This window comes from Scyliorhinus canicula, chromosome 1 (genome assembly GCF_902713615.1).
Source record: "Scyliorhinus canicula chromosome 1, sScyCan1.1, whole genome shotgun sequence".
NCBI lineage: Eukaryota > Metazoa > Chordata > Chondrichthyes > Carcharhiniformes > Scyliorhinidae > Scyliorhinus > Scyliorhinus canicula.
Genome location: NC_052146.1, coordinates 89,006,143 through 89,024,396, shown reverse-complemented (window position 1 = coordinate 89,024,396; position 18,254 = coordinate 89,006,143). Strand labels below are relative to the sequence as shown.

Sequence of the window (18,254 nt, the reverse complement as noted above, 5' to 3'; positions counted from 1 at the left end):
ATGTTAAAAGTAAATGTCAACATTTTAACATTTGGTTTTTATTTTTAGGTTAGCTCAGCGGTACTAATTTCCTCGTTGAATCAGACGTTACGAGTTCAAGTCTGGTCCCGAGGTTGTGAAAGGCACTGTGGAAAAGTCTTCCTTTTACAAACAAGTCGGATTTTACATCCGCACTGGTCTGTCACAACCAATAAAGGATAAATCCTAATCCTGTCTGCCAGAATTGATCATGGTGTCACTTGCAACGATGTAATCATTTCATACGTAGCATAAAAACAAACAGTATTCACCAATAAAAAATCAGTGGGCGGGGAGTTTTCATCTGACAAGAAATCCATTATCAGTCCTGGTTTTATCAAAGTGTTAACAGCTACATGCACTGTGTCAGTGCTACGAAAGAGACTTACACATGATAGGTTAATCAACAGCAAGCCAAAAGCTGCAGTGGAATATATCAAAGAGAGATATCTCTTTAAAAGATGCATATCACATTCGGAAAATCATTCATTGACCTTCAAAAAGTATATTACATAGCTTTATGTGCTCTCGGAATTCCAGGTATAAATCTTTTCTTTTATCTCTTTACCGTAATGTACAGTTTAAATTCCAACTGTTTGTGTTTTGAAGTGTTGGACAATTATATTTGAGCTTAAGGTAAGTGATCAGTGGATGTGGCACTAGTGATGCATCTAGGACACCAAAATGTTACTGAAAATATTATTGTTTTTGAATAAGTTAGCTGATATATTTAAAAACGTTTCAAAATCTTAAAACAATTATTATTTTATCTGCCTATATATTTTTTTTAATATATTTTTTTTAAATTTAGATTACCCAATTATTTTTTCTATTAAGGTGCAATTTAGCGTGGCCAATCCACCTACTCTGCACATTTTTTGAGTTGTGGGGGCGAAACCCACGCAGACACGGGGAGAATGTGCAAACTCCACACGGACAGTGACCCAGAGCCGGGATCGAACCTGGGACCTCAGCGCCGTGAGGCGGTTGTGCTAACCACTAGGCCACTGTGCTGCCCTATCTGGCTATATTTTGAAACTTTAAAAAAATATGAAGCAGTCAAATGAATATAAAAACAAAATTGAAGAAAAAGCCTCAGCTTCCGGATGTCGGAAAAGAAAAGAAAGCATAGATAATAATAGCAAAAGCGCCAACATTCTGGAGTTGGTAGCGCTCTCACTTCACAATCAGATGTTTTGGGTTCAAGTCCTACCCTGAGACGTGAGTGCAAAAACCTGGGCTGATGCTCCAGCGCGGCACTGAGGGAATGCTGCACTGTTGCAGTTGTGGTCTTTTGGATGAAATGTTGAACTGAGGTTCTATCTACCCTCTCAGGTAGATGTAGCAGACCGCATGGCACTATTTCCAGAAGACCAGGGGAGTTCTCCTTGGTATCCTGGTCAATATTTATCCATCATTCAACATCGTTGAAACAGACTATCCGGTTATTGTCATATTGCTGTTTGCAGGAATTAGCTGTGCACAAATTGGCTGTGACGGTTTCTAAACCACAACAGTATCTATGGTTCAAAATGTATTTCATTGGCTGTAAAGCACTTTGGGATGTCCTATAGTTGTGAAAAGCACAATATAAATGCAGGTTTTTCTTTTCTCCGTGTACTTGTGCTATTCTTAGGACTCAGGAATTTGTGTAATTGACTGTTCACCCTGAAAAGAACAATAGGCAGGCATTTGTTTTTAAAAAAAAAAAATTTAGACTGCCCAATTATATTTTTTTCCAAGTAAGGGGCAATTTAGCATGGCCAATCCACCTACCCTGCACGTCTTTGGGTTGTAGGGGTGAAACCCACTCAGACACGGGGAGAAAATGCAAACTCCACACGGAGAGTGACCCGGGGCCGGGATCGAAGCCGGATCCTCAGAACTGTGAGGCAGCAGCGCTAACCACTGTGCCGCCATGCTACCCTGGCAGACATTTGTAACAAGTCCCAGTCATTCTGCTGTTTCACTAAAACTGCATACTGGTAAATCTTTAAATTACTTTGAACAAACTGACAAGCTTTGTTATGAAAGAAATTCAGGCAGTGAGCTAAAACTGTCCTATGCTGTAGAAATTTGGCTAACAAGGTGACATTCAAATTGATTGTCACGCAGAGGAGTGAAGGGTTGTAGCAGAGTGCTTGAAATTCAGTTCATGCGATTTACATTAGTTACCTGAGTAAAGCATCCATGGAGCAATATTCTGAGGCTCGATTCTTCCTCAAAAGACAGGGGAGACAAAGCTCTGAGAGAGAGTCACTTGAGATGGTCCCTTATCTCTACTTGCAGAAAACCTTCAGGAGAACCGAGAAGATGATTCAAATGAAGATTTATTGATAAATAAAATAATAGGCCGCAAAGCGGTGTATATCAGATAGGTCACAACCGGGACTACCTATCCTGCCGGTCCCAATCCGGGCTGGCTTTTAAGGGTTGATTTCATGAGTCCCAGCTGCTTAGGCCTCTGCCCATCAGCGCAGGTGCTCGTATTCCACGTGCCCCACAGTGAGATCAATCAGGTCATCCCCAGTGGTCTCGAGAGGGTTACAACTTACAACCAGTTAAAAATCAGGATTGGCAGATACCCAAGATCAGGATGCCCATATCCATTTTAATTAAGCAGTATGGTACAGTGAGGTCAACAGAAAACCAAACCATGCTTCCTGATGAGCAATGATGGCTTTGCACGCAGAAACAAAGGCTGTAAAGGCTAGCGGTCACCTGGACTCTATTGGTAGCACTCTTCACTTTGGATGGGAAGGCTATGGCAGGATTTGAAAATGTAATTTTGACCATAAGCCTAGTGCGTTCTGAAAGGACTGCAGCTTTCTGATGAGCTATTAGGCTGAAAACATGCCTGCTTTCTCACAGGTGTTAAGGAGACAGCTCAGGTTAATATCCTGGAAGGATGTGATCAAATGTGCTGAATGACATTCTCCAATCCAATTAATCTGGTGAAATACAATTGGAAACTTTATCCTAGGAATTTTATTCTGAAAATTGTGGGCACTTCAGCATTTATGAAAATGTATTCTAATGTGAACCACTTTCCTTATAAATTTAAATTAAACAAAGTATCACCTGCTTACAATGCTGGTTATTTAAAAAATTTTTTTAGAGTACCCAATTCATTTTTTCCAATTAAGGGGCAATTTAGTGTGGCCAATCCACCTACCCTGCACGTCTTTTGGGTTGTGGGGGCGAAACCCACGCAAACATGGGGAGAATGTGCAAACTCCACACGGACAGTGACCCAGAGCCGGAATCAAACCTGGAACCTCGGCGCCATGAGGCAATGCTGGTTATTCTGAGAATTCACAGCCTAATGATACTTTAAACTTTATCTTATCTCAAATTTTTTCCCTCCGCAGAGTCAGTCCCTGTTTCCTTCAGTGGGGACTATCATGAACTCCAGTACTGCTGAGATGGTATTTGGAGGTGGACTTGTGGCAAGGAACGATGACTACAATCCATTTTACATGATTCAAAGATAGGGATGTCATGATGTGCAAAGTGTTCCATTTATAGCAGCTCAGCTTTGCACTGATAAAGTTCACTCCATTAAGTGTCAGTGAGATTGCGCGCCAGACAATCATGTGACTCAATCTGAGACCATCTGTTCAGGAGGGTTTACAACATCAGGGCTTGTAGGCGAGCAGAAAGAGGAGTGGGTTCTGTAAATAAAGAGCCCAGTGTTTCAAGTCAGCACGAGAACATTGTATTTTTAAGAATCATGTTGAAAATTTGAGTTGTTGTGAATCACCAGATCAGTAGCTTGATAAAACTGAGAGGAATTCACTTATTTAGAATTCAGTAACATGGGATTTTGAGTTTGCTGTTCTGCAATACTGATTTACCTTTCCTTTTAGCATGATAATTAGTTTTATCACAATGCTTTTCAACTGATACTAACCTATTGTCTTTCTCGTATGTTTGAAGGAAATTTGTTTGCGATTTATATAATCTGTTGTCGAGCATGCAGTTTCTCAAAAACGACAACCATTTATTTGACTGCACTGGCTGTTTCCGACACTGTCTGCCTAATCTGGGCAGCTATTTTGAATCTAACAAAGTTATGGCTGGGCCCAAATGCCCGCTGGGTCTATACCCCTTGGTGGTGCATATCTATCATTTTGGAATATGGCACCATTCTCTGTTCAGTGTGGATTATCATGGCGTTCACTATCGAGAGGTATATCGTTTTGACCAATAAAAGATTGAAGTACCACATAAGCAAACCGAAGAATGCTCTGTGGGCAGTGGCAGCAGTTGTGATCCTTTCTTACTTATCGGCTCTCCTTGCTTTCTTGATGAATAAATTTAGAAGACCGACTGAAAGCAGATCCATTTTAGCAAATTACACCAGTCACTGGCATGGAGAATGTGCCCTGTTCAACAACACATACTTCTCAACAACTATATGGCTGCAAACAGTTATATCTGGTGGTGTTCCTTATCTATTGATCCTCATCTTCAGTGTCCTGATTGCCTATCGGTTACACACAAAAACCAAGATTCATTCAGAATTTGAGAATACAACTTTCAAGATCACCAGGATAAAAATTAAGAAGTCTCTTCAGATTCTGCTTGTTGTCTCGTTTACGGCTGTTGCTCTCGGCCTCCCCAGGTTCATTTCAGAATGTCTGCCAAATGACTCAGGCGGTGTGAATTATTTTGATTATAACACGGTTGCAAATATGATACCGGACATCTTGTTTATGCTCCAATGGTTCAATTCCGCGATAAACTTTTGGCTCTTTAGCTCTGCATCATCTGCCTTTCGTCAAGAGTGTGTGGCTATTCTCACCAGTCATGTTTGTAAGAAACAGACTTCGAAGACTGTAGCAATAGTACCTGTTGATACCTTAAAGACAGTGTTCAGAAATAATTCCTGTTGTACCGAATGAACACATTACCAGGAACTGAAAGTTATCATCAGAAGAGCACAAGACCTGGGTTTTTCTGAGTAATGTTCCCTCCTTCATTTGACAGAGAGAGACACTTTGATTTGCAATTTGTATGAATGGCATTTGCCTTAAAGCAAGGTGCAATCTTTGAATTATTGGTTCTAATTTATACTATTTATATATTGTGCTCAATGTAGAATTTAAAACAATATATTTTATGAAGGCATTTATATGAACAGCAAACACACAAATAAGAGCAGAAGCTAAATTGTACAGCACCTAACACATACAACCCCCCCCCCCCCCCCCTGCCCTTCCCCTCCTCCCACACTGCCTTCCCCATTCCACCCCACCTTCCCCTCTGCTGACACCTCATTCCTAAAGACGTCAATGAGTCTCCGGGCGAGCCCATCAACTGACCCTCTCAAGACAAGCTTGCCCCCCCCCCCCCACTTTTGGTAGCGCCGAGTCCCTCCGTTCAAGCAAACTCCATCTCCAGGCTATCAGGGAGGCAAAGGCCAAGACATCGCCTCTCTTTCAACACCCTAAATATCGCTATCTCTGGGCTCGGGCCATCTTTAACCCCAACCCCTCGAACATTATGGGCAAGATTCTCTTGCTGCGTTGCGCTCGAATGAAGCCCAACGTGGCCAGAGAATCTCGGGAGAGGCCCCCAGCAGACCTCCCAACAGACTCCATGCCTCGTGGGATTCACCAAGTCCCGTGAGACTTTGGAGTCGCAACTCTGCCCAAAATGGGCAGGACTGAATGGCGCTCGTGGATATAGTTCGTAAACCTACTTACAATCTACTTGCTCGGGATCCAGCGGCCTCCATCAATTCTCCAGCCTCCCCAGGGAGGCTGCAGCCAGGTGCCGAACAGTGCTGGACTACACAAACGTGGATTTGGCGGAAAGGCACCCAAGATGTCTCCCAGGCCATCGGAGACTCTTGGGTGATCAGGGTAAATGCAGGGTAGCTCCCTGTCCCTCCCCCTGGAATGCAGGCACCTTGGCACTGCCCAGCTGGCACTTTGGTACTGCCACCCTGGCACTGCCAAGGTGTCCAGATGGCACTGCCAAACTGGAAGGAGTACTGCCTGAGTGTCAGTGTGGCAATGCATGGGTACCCGAGTGCCAGGGTGGCACTGTCAAAGGTTAGGGCCGAGGGTGACCATGCCCATGTAATGAGGGTGGAGGGGGATTTGAAGGGTGGGAGAGTGCAGGGCAAATAAGTAGGGACCTCCGGGAGGTTGGGGGGTGATGGGTTGGGGTCCTGGAAGGGAGGGGGTGCTGTCAGGGTACTTGGGTGGACCTGAAGAGGGGGACCCACAGGGACTCGGTAGCAGAGTATCCTCACTTGGGGTGTGTGGGGTAGCGTCCATCTGTGGCAGTGTAAGGGTGCCCGAGTGTCAAGGTGGCACTGCCAAGGGGCGGGGCGAGGGGGCCATGCCCATGAAATGAGGGTGGAGGGTGGGTATGAAGGTTGGGGGAGTGCAGTAGGGGCCACTGGGAGGTTGGAAGGGTGATGCGCAGGGGTCCTAGAAGGGTAGGGGTGCTGCAAGGGTGCTTGGAGGGGCTTGAAGAGGACCCCAAGTGTCCACACTTGGGGTGTGGTGTGGCGGGGTGACGTTGCCCGTGGGTGGGGGTGTGGGGGACTCACAATTCACTTAGAGATCGGGGCACCCTTTCAAAATGGCAGCCCGATCTCTGCGTTCAGTTCTCCAGTGCTAAAATAAATTCTAAGTGTGGGCTAAACCAGCGAGAACTCTGCAGGGCCCAAAAAAGTGACTAGGTGTCATTGAATAGCGGTGGAGAACTCGCTGGCAACTCCCTGAAAATCCCGCCACAAATTAACGTAGAAATGTTTTGGGAGAATCGTGCCCTATGTCCGCCAACCCCTGCTAGAACTCCTCTCAATGTAGAAATTTAAAAGTAAATTTATTTGAATTGGATGCTGCCATGGGTTAACTCATGACCTTTAATCTTTGGGATCAAAGTACGGATGCAAACAATATTTTCTTTGTCCATTAGCTGTAAATGTGCTGTATAAAATGAGTTGTGCCAGTTTTAATCCAGTTCCTCCGGGCAAAGCCTTGAGCACACAAATAACCTAAATTTGGAACTAAAAAGACACAGGGCTGGATTCTCTGTTTAGGTGACTAAGTCCCCGCGCCAGTGTGAAAACGGTGATGTTTTACGCTAGGAAAATTGGCGCAAAATGGCCACTGATTCCCTGCTCTGGAAGGGGGGGGGGGGGGGGCGGCTAGCACCAAGGCAGCATGGAGCTCTCAGCTCCAGCTTGCACCCATGACCGTGCATGCGCACGATAGCAGCCCGCAGTGGCCGCATTGTGCTTCGTGGCGGACGCAGCCCGTGGACCTGGACCACAAAAATAGTTTTTCCCCCCCTTCAGCCAGCTCATGTGCCTTGGACGTGCCCCCCCCCCCCCCCCAACAGTGCCCTCAGACCCGAATAAAGCCCCTCTGCCCTCGAATCGGTCCTTCCACTACTGCTGGACTGAGTCCGCAGCCGCCATGCTTAGTTCACGACGGTTGAGAATATGAGAGTCCCACGCCATTGGCTGGGCGGGGATGGAACATCGTGGGGCGGGCTCAGCCTGAGGCCGTGGATACGGCGTGGCATTCTCCTAGAGTACGCTGCTTTTCAGGAGGCGAATCATCGCGAAAGAGGCGCCGCTCCCGATTTGGTCATCCTCACAATCACAAATGCCTATTTGTGGTCGATTGCATTCATGGATAGTGTCAAAATTATTTTGTTTGGGTGCCATGGTGGCAGTGTAAGGGTGCCCGAGTGCCAAGGTGGTCGAACGCGATTTCGGCATCGGCGATCGGAGAATCCAGCCCACCTTCTTTCACAGATGCTGATGTGGAAAACGCTTAAAAATCACACTGAAGATTTATGGGATACTCCATTGAGAGTGATGTTGAAAGAGATTATTTTTTAAAAATGTTATATAATCTTTATTGTCACAAGTAGGCTTACATTAACACTGCAATGAAGTTACTGAGAAAAGCCCCTATTTAAGAATAGGGGAAATTTTATTCTGTCTCAAACTGTTCTCCATGACCTGGTATGGTCAGTGTTGCAGCTGAATGCCTGTTCTATTCTTCAACACTAACAAGCCTCAACTTGATTAGTACAAATAATTGATTAAAAATTGTAGTTCAATTGGCTCGTTCAATGGGTGTGTCCTTTGTCAGGAAAATAGTGGTGGTTTTAAGTCCTCTATATTTGTATTGTTACGTTATAGGTTTAAGTAGGCTTAATTTAGTGGTTCTGTGTTAGGCAAGTAAAACTCGAGTTAGATTCATGTTAGATAAATGTGTTTGCATGTATGGGAAGTTTCAAACTGTGCCTTACTCGATAAGTAATAAAAGCTTGAACAAGGAAAGAGTGGTTGCTGAGCCCCACTGATGAGCTCCATGAGCAGAGTCCCTCAGTGCAGGAAGAGATTGGAGCGCCATTTTGAAATGGCTCCCAATCTCAAGTCCCCCCAACACGACCCCCGGACGCCCCAACTCACCTGTTTTAGGGTCCTAGAGCCCATGTCACAATACGGAAGCCCCGGGCCCGATCCTCATTGTGGGCAAAATGCCACCCAGGAACCTTGGCAGTGCCAGCCTGGTATCCTGGCACTGCTCCTTCCCACCTGGTAGTGTCACCTAGGCACGCCAGCAGTGTCAGGCTGGCATCCAGGTGGTACCAGACTGGCAGTGCCAAGGTGTCTGGGTGGCATCAACAGTGCCAGGGTGCCACCCTGCCCAGATACCAGCCACCCGGAGACCTCCAATTGCCCCCAAGTGCCGTTCTGCCTGGTTCCCCTTTGCAGGGACCAGTGCGAATCGGCGCCCGGCTGGGGTTTCCACAACAAGGCTGGGAGCCGGTTAAATCTGGCAAAGGCAGAGTTCAGCGAGTTTTAAAAACTCACTTCACTCTGTGAGCCTCGGTCCCGCCTATTGTGGGCGCGATCCAGAACGCACCATCTCATGAGATCTTGTTAGATCCTGCGAAGCATAGTGACTGTCGGGAATCCCGGGAGAGGCCTGTCGCGGGATCTACCCGTCACATCCCGGCCCGATTCCGATGGTACATGGCCAGTAAATCGCGGCAATTGTATTTTACATTATTTTTCGTTTCAATTTGCTTTTTCTATGTTTTTCATCAGTTATTAGTATTTCTTGTGTATTTCCATTGTTAACCATTCATTTATGTTGATTTTTGGTGAACAAGCAATGTACCCACAATGAATTTCCAAATAAATCATAAAAATTGAATTGAATTGATTTGAATCTGCTATTTAGAACATTTAGGCGGTCTGGTAGTGTCTAGTAAAGAAAGAGTTTCTGCTTTTAAAACTGTCCTTAAACACTAATACAAAACCTGCAGTGCAGATGCTGGAAATCTGAAACAAAAACAGAAAATGCCAGAAATACTCAACAAGTCTGGCATCACTTGTGGAGAGAGAAACAGAGTCTGCATTTCCGAACTTGGAAATGTTAGAAACAAGCCGGGGAAAGGGTAGGAATAAGAATAACAGGGAAGGTCTTTGACAATGTAGAGGGCAGGGGAGATTATGACAAAAGTGTTCATGGTGCGAGACCAAAAGGAATAAATATGGGACAAAGAAAGAAACAGAAGATGTGTCCAGAGGAGATGTGAATGGCAAAATGATGCACAGCTACAGTCTGAAAGCACAGACATGAAATAAGAGTGTAAAGAAAGTAAAAAACAAACTAGCAACGAATAACGGAACAAAATAGGGGCAGATATCACGGGGCCGATTCTCCCAAATGGAGCCCAAGTGTTCGCGCCGTCGTAAACGCCGTTTCACGACAGCGCGAAACGGGCACGGGGACGGCTGATTCTGGCCCCCACAGGGTGCCAGCACAGCGCTGGAGCGGTTCACGCTGCTCCAGCCTCCCTTCCCGGCCCAAAATGGGAAACCCACACATGCGCAGTTGGGCCGCGCCAACCTACGCATGTGCGGAGGACTTCTTTAGCTCGCCGGCCCCGACTCAACATGGCGTCGGTGTTCACGGGCCAGCCGCGGAGGAAAGTAAGCCCGGGGGGGTGAGGCCGGCCTGCCAATCGGTGGGCCCCGATCGCAGGCCAGACCCCATCGGAGGCCCCCCCGGGGGTGAAGCCCCCCCCCCCCCCCCCCCCCCACAGGCCGCCCCCCCCGACTGTTCGCACAGAGTTCCCGCCGGCAGCGACCAGGGGTGAACGGCGCCAGCTGGACTCTGTCGTATCCGAGCGGCTACTCGGCCCATTTGGGCCGGAGAATCGGTGGCTCCGTCGGGCGTCGTGGCGCAGTTGGGGCGACTCTCCGGCTCGGCGCGGGGCTCGGAGAATCGCCCCCCACAATCTAGAATTGTTGAACTCAGTGTTAAGTCTATAAGTTATCTGTAATCGTGGGTGGATCCAAAACACAAAGGGTGGAATTTCAGTTAGATACCACATTGAGAAGTCAGAAACCGTCAAAGGACTGTGAAATAATGGGCCAGACAAAAGAAAGGAAAGAGCACTTAACCACGATCGCCACAGTTTTCCACAGCAAGGATTCCACATTCAGTTGAAATGCAACTCAAAGCCTACAACATCGTATCATCAAAGCAAAATACATACATAGCACTGACCATTATGTTGTTCAGTGGATGGCTCGCTGTCTCCTATGACCCTGAGAGTACATTAACAGCAGCATAACTTATGACAAGGCTTTGCGAGCCAGACAAGTCAAAAAGTAGGAGCCAGATTTAAAGCAGCCACTCATCACACTGCTAGATCCAGTCTAACAACTTGTCCATATAAAAATGTCTGCTGTTATTGAAACAATCCAGAGACAAGACAAGCCTACAGACTTACAAATATAAACATCAGTGGTGGAATCAGTGATCTGTTTAATGTCAAGACAGCAGCAGAAGAGTGGGTTCTCTCATATGCAACAAAGAGCACTGGAGAATAGGGTTAACATCTATGTAAATATAATGTGAGAGATGACAATGATGGTATAAAAGTAAGATAACAATGTATTTTATCTGTTGTAATATATTTGTTACAGTATAGATATTAGGTAGGAGGTCTTGTGTTGCAGGGAGTAACATCCCTGCCAGAAACACTGGGTTCAACTCCCACACCACAGGACTTGATGGCCAAGGAAGGTACATGCATAATGCAAACAAACAGGTTGAGTATTAACTTGCAAATCCTTACTACATATGCCAACGACAGACGGTAAGAGTGGGAGAGATTCCTGGTCAGCAATATGATGAAAAGAAGTTGGAGTCTCTGCTGTCACTGTCCATAGCTCCCGGCTACAACACGCATAAAGAAGTCTGTGTTGCCACAGCAACTTGGACTCTTTATGGGGTGGTTAGCTCAGTTGGCTTGATGGCCAGTGTGGATCAGATTGGTGCCAACATCAATCCTTGTTCTGACTGGGATGAATTCAAAACCAGCCTCCTTGTCTTACCAGTAGTGGAGATTGCAATTACTGTGGGTCGGACCTGTCTTCAGACAGAGAACTCAAGGGGACAAAAAGGTAGTCACTGCCTGCAGTAGAACCTATTCACTAAATAAAACAACACATTTTTTTAGTCAGAAGCTTGTTATTAAAAATATCTGTAGATTATTGCCTGTGATTTTATTGACTAACTAATGGGTTAATTGATACACTTTACTGGAGAATGAGTTTCAGTATTGACAACATGATATAATGCTTGGTGTTTACTACACTGGGTCTGTCATCTCTCGCACAACATCAGCAGCAGCAATTAATTTAACATCTGTGGTGGAAGATTTGTTTTGGTTGCAGTGAATCATAAATGTATAGAAAAGGATTGTGTTAAAGTTTGTTTGCACAGAGAGTCATTCCTCTTCCATGTGTTAGTTCTACTGGTTTGATTGTGAATAAAAATATGGTTTTATCACAACATTATTCAGAGGATATGATTAGAGGTATATGAAAATGAAATGAAATGAAAATCGTTTATTGTCACAAGTAGGCTTCAAATGAAGTTACTGTGAAAAGCCCCTAGTCGCCACATTCTGGCGCTTGTTCGGGAAGGCTGGTATGGGAATTGAACTGTGCTGCTGGCCTGCCTTGGTCTGCTTTCAAAGCCAGTGGTTTAGCCCTGTGTAAAACCAGCCTCGTCATTACATAAAATAACTCATATATTATTAATGCTCAGAGGCCAAGTACAAATACAATCCAAACCAATGAAAGCAATTTTGAACAACCCAAAAGTTGCTGTTACACTCTAACTTTCAGATTTCTGTGAAACAGTTTCCAATAATCACTGATGTGAAAGTGGCAGTGTAACTGGACCAGTTAGTCCCAATCAGGTTCCTGCACTGATTCTATATCGATTGTGGTTAACATTGATTGGGTTGTTATTTGAAGACATATAAAGAAACATTTACTGACATGAGGGTGAGGGTTGAGTTAGGAGGTTTTTATTTCTGGTGTTTCACTCCGTGAATAGATCTAAACTAAGTAAAGATTGTCTTTGGTTTCACCGTTCACCATCTGCTTATCAGGACTTTAACATCCTCCGTCGCTGAGAGATTAAGCAGTGGCCAGATTTTCCTTTGATGAGCTGGAGTTTGAATTATCACATGGGCTTAGAGCACAGAGGTGATTTATGGTGGTAATTCCCTACACCTGATTTTCCTCCAGGTGCTTAACCTAGGCAATTATTTATGTCCAAGAATTACGGGCCGACGTTCACTCCAAGCTTTAGTAGTTAGTCAAACTTCAACGCATGTAAATGTCAGATGTGGACAGCATGGTAGCATAGTGGTTAGCACAGTTAGCACTGTTGCGTCACAGCGCCAGGGTCCCAGGTTTGATTCCTGACTTAAGTAACTGGCTGTACCGAGTCTCCCCGTGTCTGCGTGGGTTTCCTCCGGGTTCTCTGGTTTCCTCCCACAAGTCCTGAAAGTTGTGTTTGTTAGGTGAATTGGCCATTCTGAATTCTCCCTCCGTGTACCCGAAAAGGTGCCAGAGTGTGGCGGCTCGAGGATTTTCACAGTAACTTCATTGCAGTGTTAATGTAAGCCTACTTGTGACAATAATAAAGATTATTATCATTAATTAGTCATCTTTGAGTCAGACAGTTGAGGGTTTGACTCCCACTCCAAGTGACTTGAGCATAAAAATCAAGACTAACACTCCAGTGCGGTACTGAGGGAGGACTGCACTGTCAGCGGTGCCACCTTCCAGATTAAATATTAGACCTTGATCTTCTCTATTCTTTTCAAGGGGATGTAACTTATCCCAATGCTCTGTTTGAGGAAGTGTTGGGGAGTTATCTCTGGTATGCTGGACAATATTTATCCCTCCTCACGAAAAAATAGATGACCTCGTCATTTTTCTTTAAGGATAGGCAACAAATGCTGGCCTAGCCAGCGAAGCCCACAACCTGCAAAAATGATCATTTAAAAAAAATTTATATTGAAGGTTGTGGAAGCTTGAAATGTAAAAAATGGTTGCCATCTTTCTGATGATATAACAGTGACTATACTCCCAAAGTACTTGAGTGGCTGTTACATGATTTGGGATGCTGAGGTCATGAAACATGCTCCATAAATGCAAAATCCTTCTTTCTTTTAAAACTATTATATTTTCAGAATGCCAGGTTGTTTGTTGAACAGGTTGGACATGAGACAAACTCACACTGAATATTTTTTAGATGTTATTGTGCAAGTGATAATGCTGCAAATTCTCTGATAACATTAACAATTGGGAATTGGAAGAAGTTCTACACAAGTGTCTTAAGTTTGTAAGCACAGAGCTCCTGTGTTGCCGAGCACCATTGGCATTATCATAGAATGTACAGTGCAGAAGGAGGCCATTCGGCCCATCGAGTCTGTACCGGCTCTTGGAAAAAGCACCCTACCCACACCTCCACCCTATCCCCATAACCCAATAACCCCACCCAACACTAAGGGCAATTTTGGACACTAAGGGCAAATTAGCATGGCCAATCCACCTAACCTGCACATCTTTGGACTGTGGGAGGAAACCGGAGCACCCGGAAGAAACCCATGCACACACGGGGAGAATGTGCAGACTCCGCACAGACAGTGACCCAAGCCGGGAATCGAACCTGGGATCCTGGAGCTGTGAAGCAATTGTGCGAACCACAATGCTACAGTGCTGCCCATTTTAAAAAAAATCTTAAACGGCATGATTGCACTTATTTTCACAGACCACGTTAATCCAGCCCTTAGAGCCAATCCTTATCCCGATCCCGATTATAATTTAGGTCTGCCACCATTCCAGCTGAAATTGCAGATATCTTTTTAAATCCAGTGACCTGACTTTGCACAGCCAAAAACAAAATTACTGCCATCTAATGCTACAAGGAATTTTTTTATGTTTATCTTACTTCGGCAGTGTTTTCAAGATTCAACGGTGCTCTGTTCATCTTGCCTTTGCTGAGGCTAATAATTGCATTCTGGTGATTTTCTACGATCACTTTCCACCACCTTTTCCAACAGAAATTCCAAAGTAATATGTGATCTTCTAAGGCGAGTGGTCAAGACTGCAAGCTTCTCAATTACCACCACAGGCATTCTGTGCAGTTGATATGCAGGAGGTTTACATGTAACAGCACAGTTGATCTCCTTCATTTTAATGGAGCTGGTGCTACAAAGTTATCAGCAAGCAGCCCAGTGAAGAAATGATCAAACTCAACCCTGGCAGTTGGATTTATAATAACAGATAACCTCAGGTGCCATCTGCTTGAGAAGCTATTGCGGGAAATGGTAATCTTCCCTATGCCTGAATTTTTTTTTAACTCAATACTATGTGTGACAGAATTTATTACCTCTCTGATATACAGCATAGTGCCATCTGGTGCTTGTGCAAGAGCAGCAGATTAGAGTTCAGAGGCAGTGCACTTTTTGGGAGGAATTTTGGCTTCAGAAATTGAGTGATGCACACACATTTCATGTATCATTTGCTATGTCCTGAGATATTTCCAAAAATCCATTCCTGACAGCAGTTGAGATTTTACGCCCATGGCCGAAATTATTTAATTATGAAACGTTCACATAATAAAGAAATATTTTTTGTTCGAAGAGGGCTTCCTGAAATTATTATAGTTGTTGGTTATTTAAAGGGACGTTATGTTCATGAAAAAGGTATTTGACAATGTTCTGTTTGTTTCTGAACAATGTCACTTTCTTCACTGTAATCGGATTTCTATCATGACAGCATATCCTTGTGGACAATTGATAATGCAGAGGTAGAAACAAATTATGGAGATGATGTTTCTTTATAATTTGCATGATATAAGGTTATTTTCACTCCCTTTGAAAACACTCCTCATCAACAGTGGTGATGTATTTTGTTTAGGAATAAACGAGAATTATGTTGTCTGTGGCATCTCACAGCAACTTCAAAATGTTGTGCTTTCGTAAATCAAGTAGGTCACAGGACAGTTTGTAGAGATTTCAAAATTGGCATCTGGTACAAAAGCAGGAGTAGTCATATAGCTTTGTCATTCGCTAAACTCCTGGCTGAACCTTTACATCAAATCCACTTTCCTACAGTCGGCTCCCTGAGTGCTCAAAGATCTATTGATGTCTGCTTGATATACTCAATGACTGAATTCCCACGGCTCTCTGGGGTAGAGAATTCTAAGATTCATAACACTCTTTCTCCACAGTCTAGATTTTACATTGAGGTCCCCACACCCCCAGGCAGAAATGTCAGACGTGGACACAACCCTGCTCTGGCAGCTTTCCCCACAGGTGTGTAATGCTGGGAGGGGTGTTAATAGCTTTAAGGTGAAACTTCAACCCCCATCTGGGGAGCAAGTCACGCCTCAGAGAGCTGCCGGCCAATCAAACTTAACTGGACCAGCCATATAAATACCTTGGCTACAAGCAGGGCTGGACATTCTGCAGCAAGTAACTCACCTCCTGACTCCTCAAAGCCATTCCACCATCTACAGGTTAGGAGTGCAATAAAAAACTACCCACTTGACTGGATGAGTGCAACTCCAACAACACTCAGGAAGCTTGACACCATCCAGGAAAAAGCAGCCCGCTTCAGCTTCCCATCGACCACCTTAAACATTCACTCTTTCCACCACCAGCACACATTGGCAAGAGTATGCACCATCTAAAAGGTGTAGCATTTTGCCAATTGCCTCTTTTGCCATCACCTTCCAAACCCATGACCTCTCCCACTCAAAAACATAAGATAGCAGACACATGTAAACAGAACCGCCTGCAAGTTCTCCTCCAAGTCGCTCACTATTCTGACTTGGAAATAAATTACCATTTCTTCACTGTTGGGTCAAAACCTTGGAACATTTTCCCTAACAGCACTCTGGGTGCAGCCACGCCATATGGACTGCAGTGGTTCAAGAAGGTGGCTCGCTGCCACCTTCTCAAGGGCAATTAGAGGCGGCAACAAATAAGCTCTTGTCAGCGATGCTCATATCCTGTGAATGAATAACTAAAAACAAAATGGGGACAACCTGTAAAATGAATGGGGATTCAACAAATGTCAGCCTCTTACATTCACGAAGTTGTGGTGTCTATATGAAGCGAAATACAATTAACTTACATATTATCAATTCAGTTACAACGGGCGCGATTCTCCGCAAATGCGGTGAGTTGTAAAGGCTGCCGTGAAACTGTCCGTGTTTCACGGCAGCCTCCGCTACCCCTCCCGGGACCCGATTCTCCCCCCCGGGCGGGGCTAGCAGCGGGGCCCCGTGAAGCACGGCATCACAGCCTTAGCGATCGTCGCTAAGTCCGCGCGCCAAGCGCCACGACGGCTGACGCGCACATTGACGTCAGCCGCGCATGCGCGGGTTGGACGGCTCCAACCCGCGCATGCGCGGATGACATCATCACGCAGACGCGTCAAACCCGCGCATGTGCGGGCCGTCATTCCCCTCAGCCGCCCGCGGACTGATCCTGCGGGGCGGCGGAAAAACAAATAGTGCGCGGGTATCGGACCCGCTGCTCACGATCGGTGCCCACCGATCGCAGACCCATGCCACCCTTGGCACGGCCGAGGTGCTGCCGTGCCAATCGGTGCCATGGTTGTCCGGGACGGCACTTTGCGGCCGTTTTCACGAACGCTGAAAGCAGGTGTGATCGCGGCCGTGAAAACGGCCGTAAACTCCGTGGTATTCGGCCCATCGGCCTGCGGAGAATCACTGTTCGCCGTAAAAAATGGCAAGCAGCGATTTATGTCGGGGGGCGGCCGGATGGGTGGGAGAATAGCGGGAGGCCGTGAAAATTGTCGGGAAGGCCCTCCCGCTATTCTCCGACCCGTCGTGGGCAGCGGAGAATCGCGCCCAATGTGTTACAAAACTGCATCCCAATTAAAGGAGTCAAATGATATCACAAACGTTCTTCCCAAAATGGCTTATCTGTTTCCTCCACAGATGCTGCCTGACCTGTTGCGTGTTCCCAGAGTTTTCAGTCTCGGTTTCAGATTTAAGCCAAATAATTTATTTCGCAAAAGTGAGGTTTGTAATTTGTAAAAGCGTTTTGAACCCCAAAATTCTGATTCAACTATTACTTCAATTATATAGCTGAGTTTTGTGATGATGAATGATTATCATAATTTCCTCATAGTATTCAAATGTGCTACTATCAAAATTTCCCAGTGTGGTGGTAGTCTGGAGATATCACAGGGACAGAGCATCACACCAGTCACAATGAGAAATTTCAGGTCGATCACATCTTTTATCAGAAACAGCCAGTCAGGTAGGAAACATTTTATCACCAATAGTAAAAATCCCAGTCTGCTCGGTATAGAATTAATAGAAAGTTACAGCGCAGGAGAATATCCCTAAGATAGATTGAGGTCTCCAGCAGTAAACTAAGACAAAGGGTTTAATCTTAGAGTTGGAAGAGAGATGAGGCGACAGTTGGCTCTTGGAGCATTACACACAGCTTTAGATGAAAACTAATTGAATGCTAACTATGACGGTACTCAGTTCATAAAACATGTTGCTTCTAACCTGCTGCAGTGACATCATATTTCACAGTTGAGACATCAAAATAAATTATACTAAAAGTAAAAGCTGATCTCAAAAGAAATGTGAACTTTAGAGGATTGATCTGCAAATAGCAGAATTGAACATCATAAAAACATTCTTAAGTATTGAAGGCTGTGCCATACCATTCACTCCCACATCCCCCCCACATCACACCACAATCAGATAACATCAATGAAACCCTCCCATTTAGATGCCATTCACGTAATATCACTGGATATTAGCAGGCACAACATTTTGCAAAATTGGGTGATACTTAAAGTGATGTTTTGGAAC

At 45.1% G+C, this 18,254-nt stretch overlaps 1 protein-coding gene across 1 annotated transcript; it reads left to right on the top strand.

The window, feature by feature from the left end:
- Positions 1 to 408: 408 nt before the first annotated feature.
- On the top strand, positions 409 to 4,925 carry LOC119972629 (probable G-protein coupled receptor 139). The gene is made up of 2 exons (XM_038810101.1): positions 409 to 558; positions 3,958 to 4,925. Exons 1-2 carry the CDS (start codon positions 480 to 482, stop codon positions 4,923 to 4,925), a joined length of 1,047 nt encoding a protein of 348 aa, XP_038666029.1. The 5' UTR covers positions 409 to 479.
- The last annotated feature ends 13,329 nt before the right edge of the window (positions 4,926 to 18,254 follow it).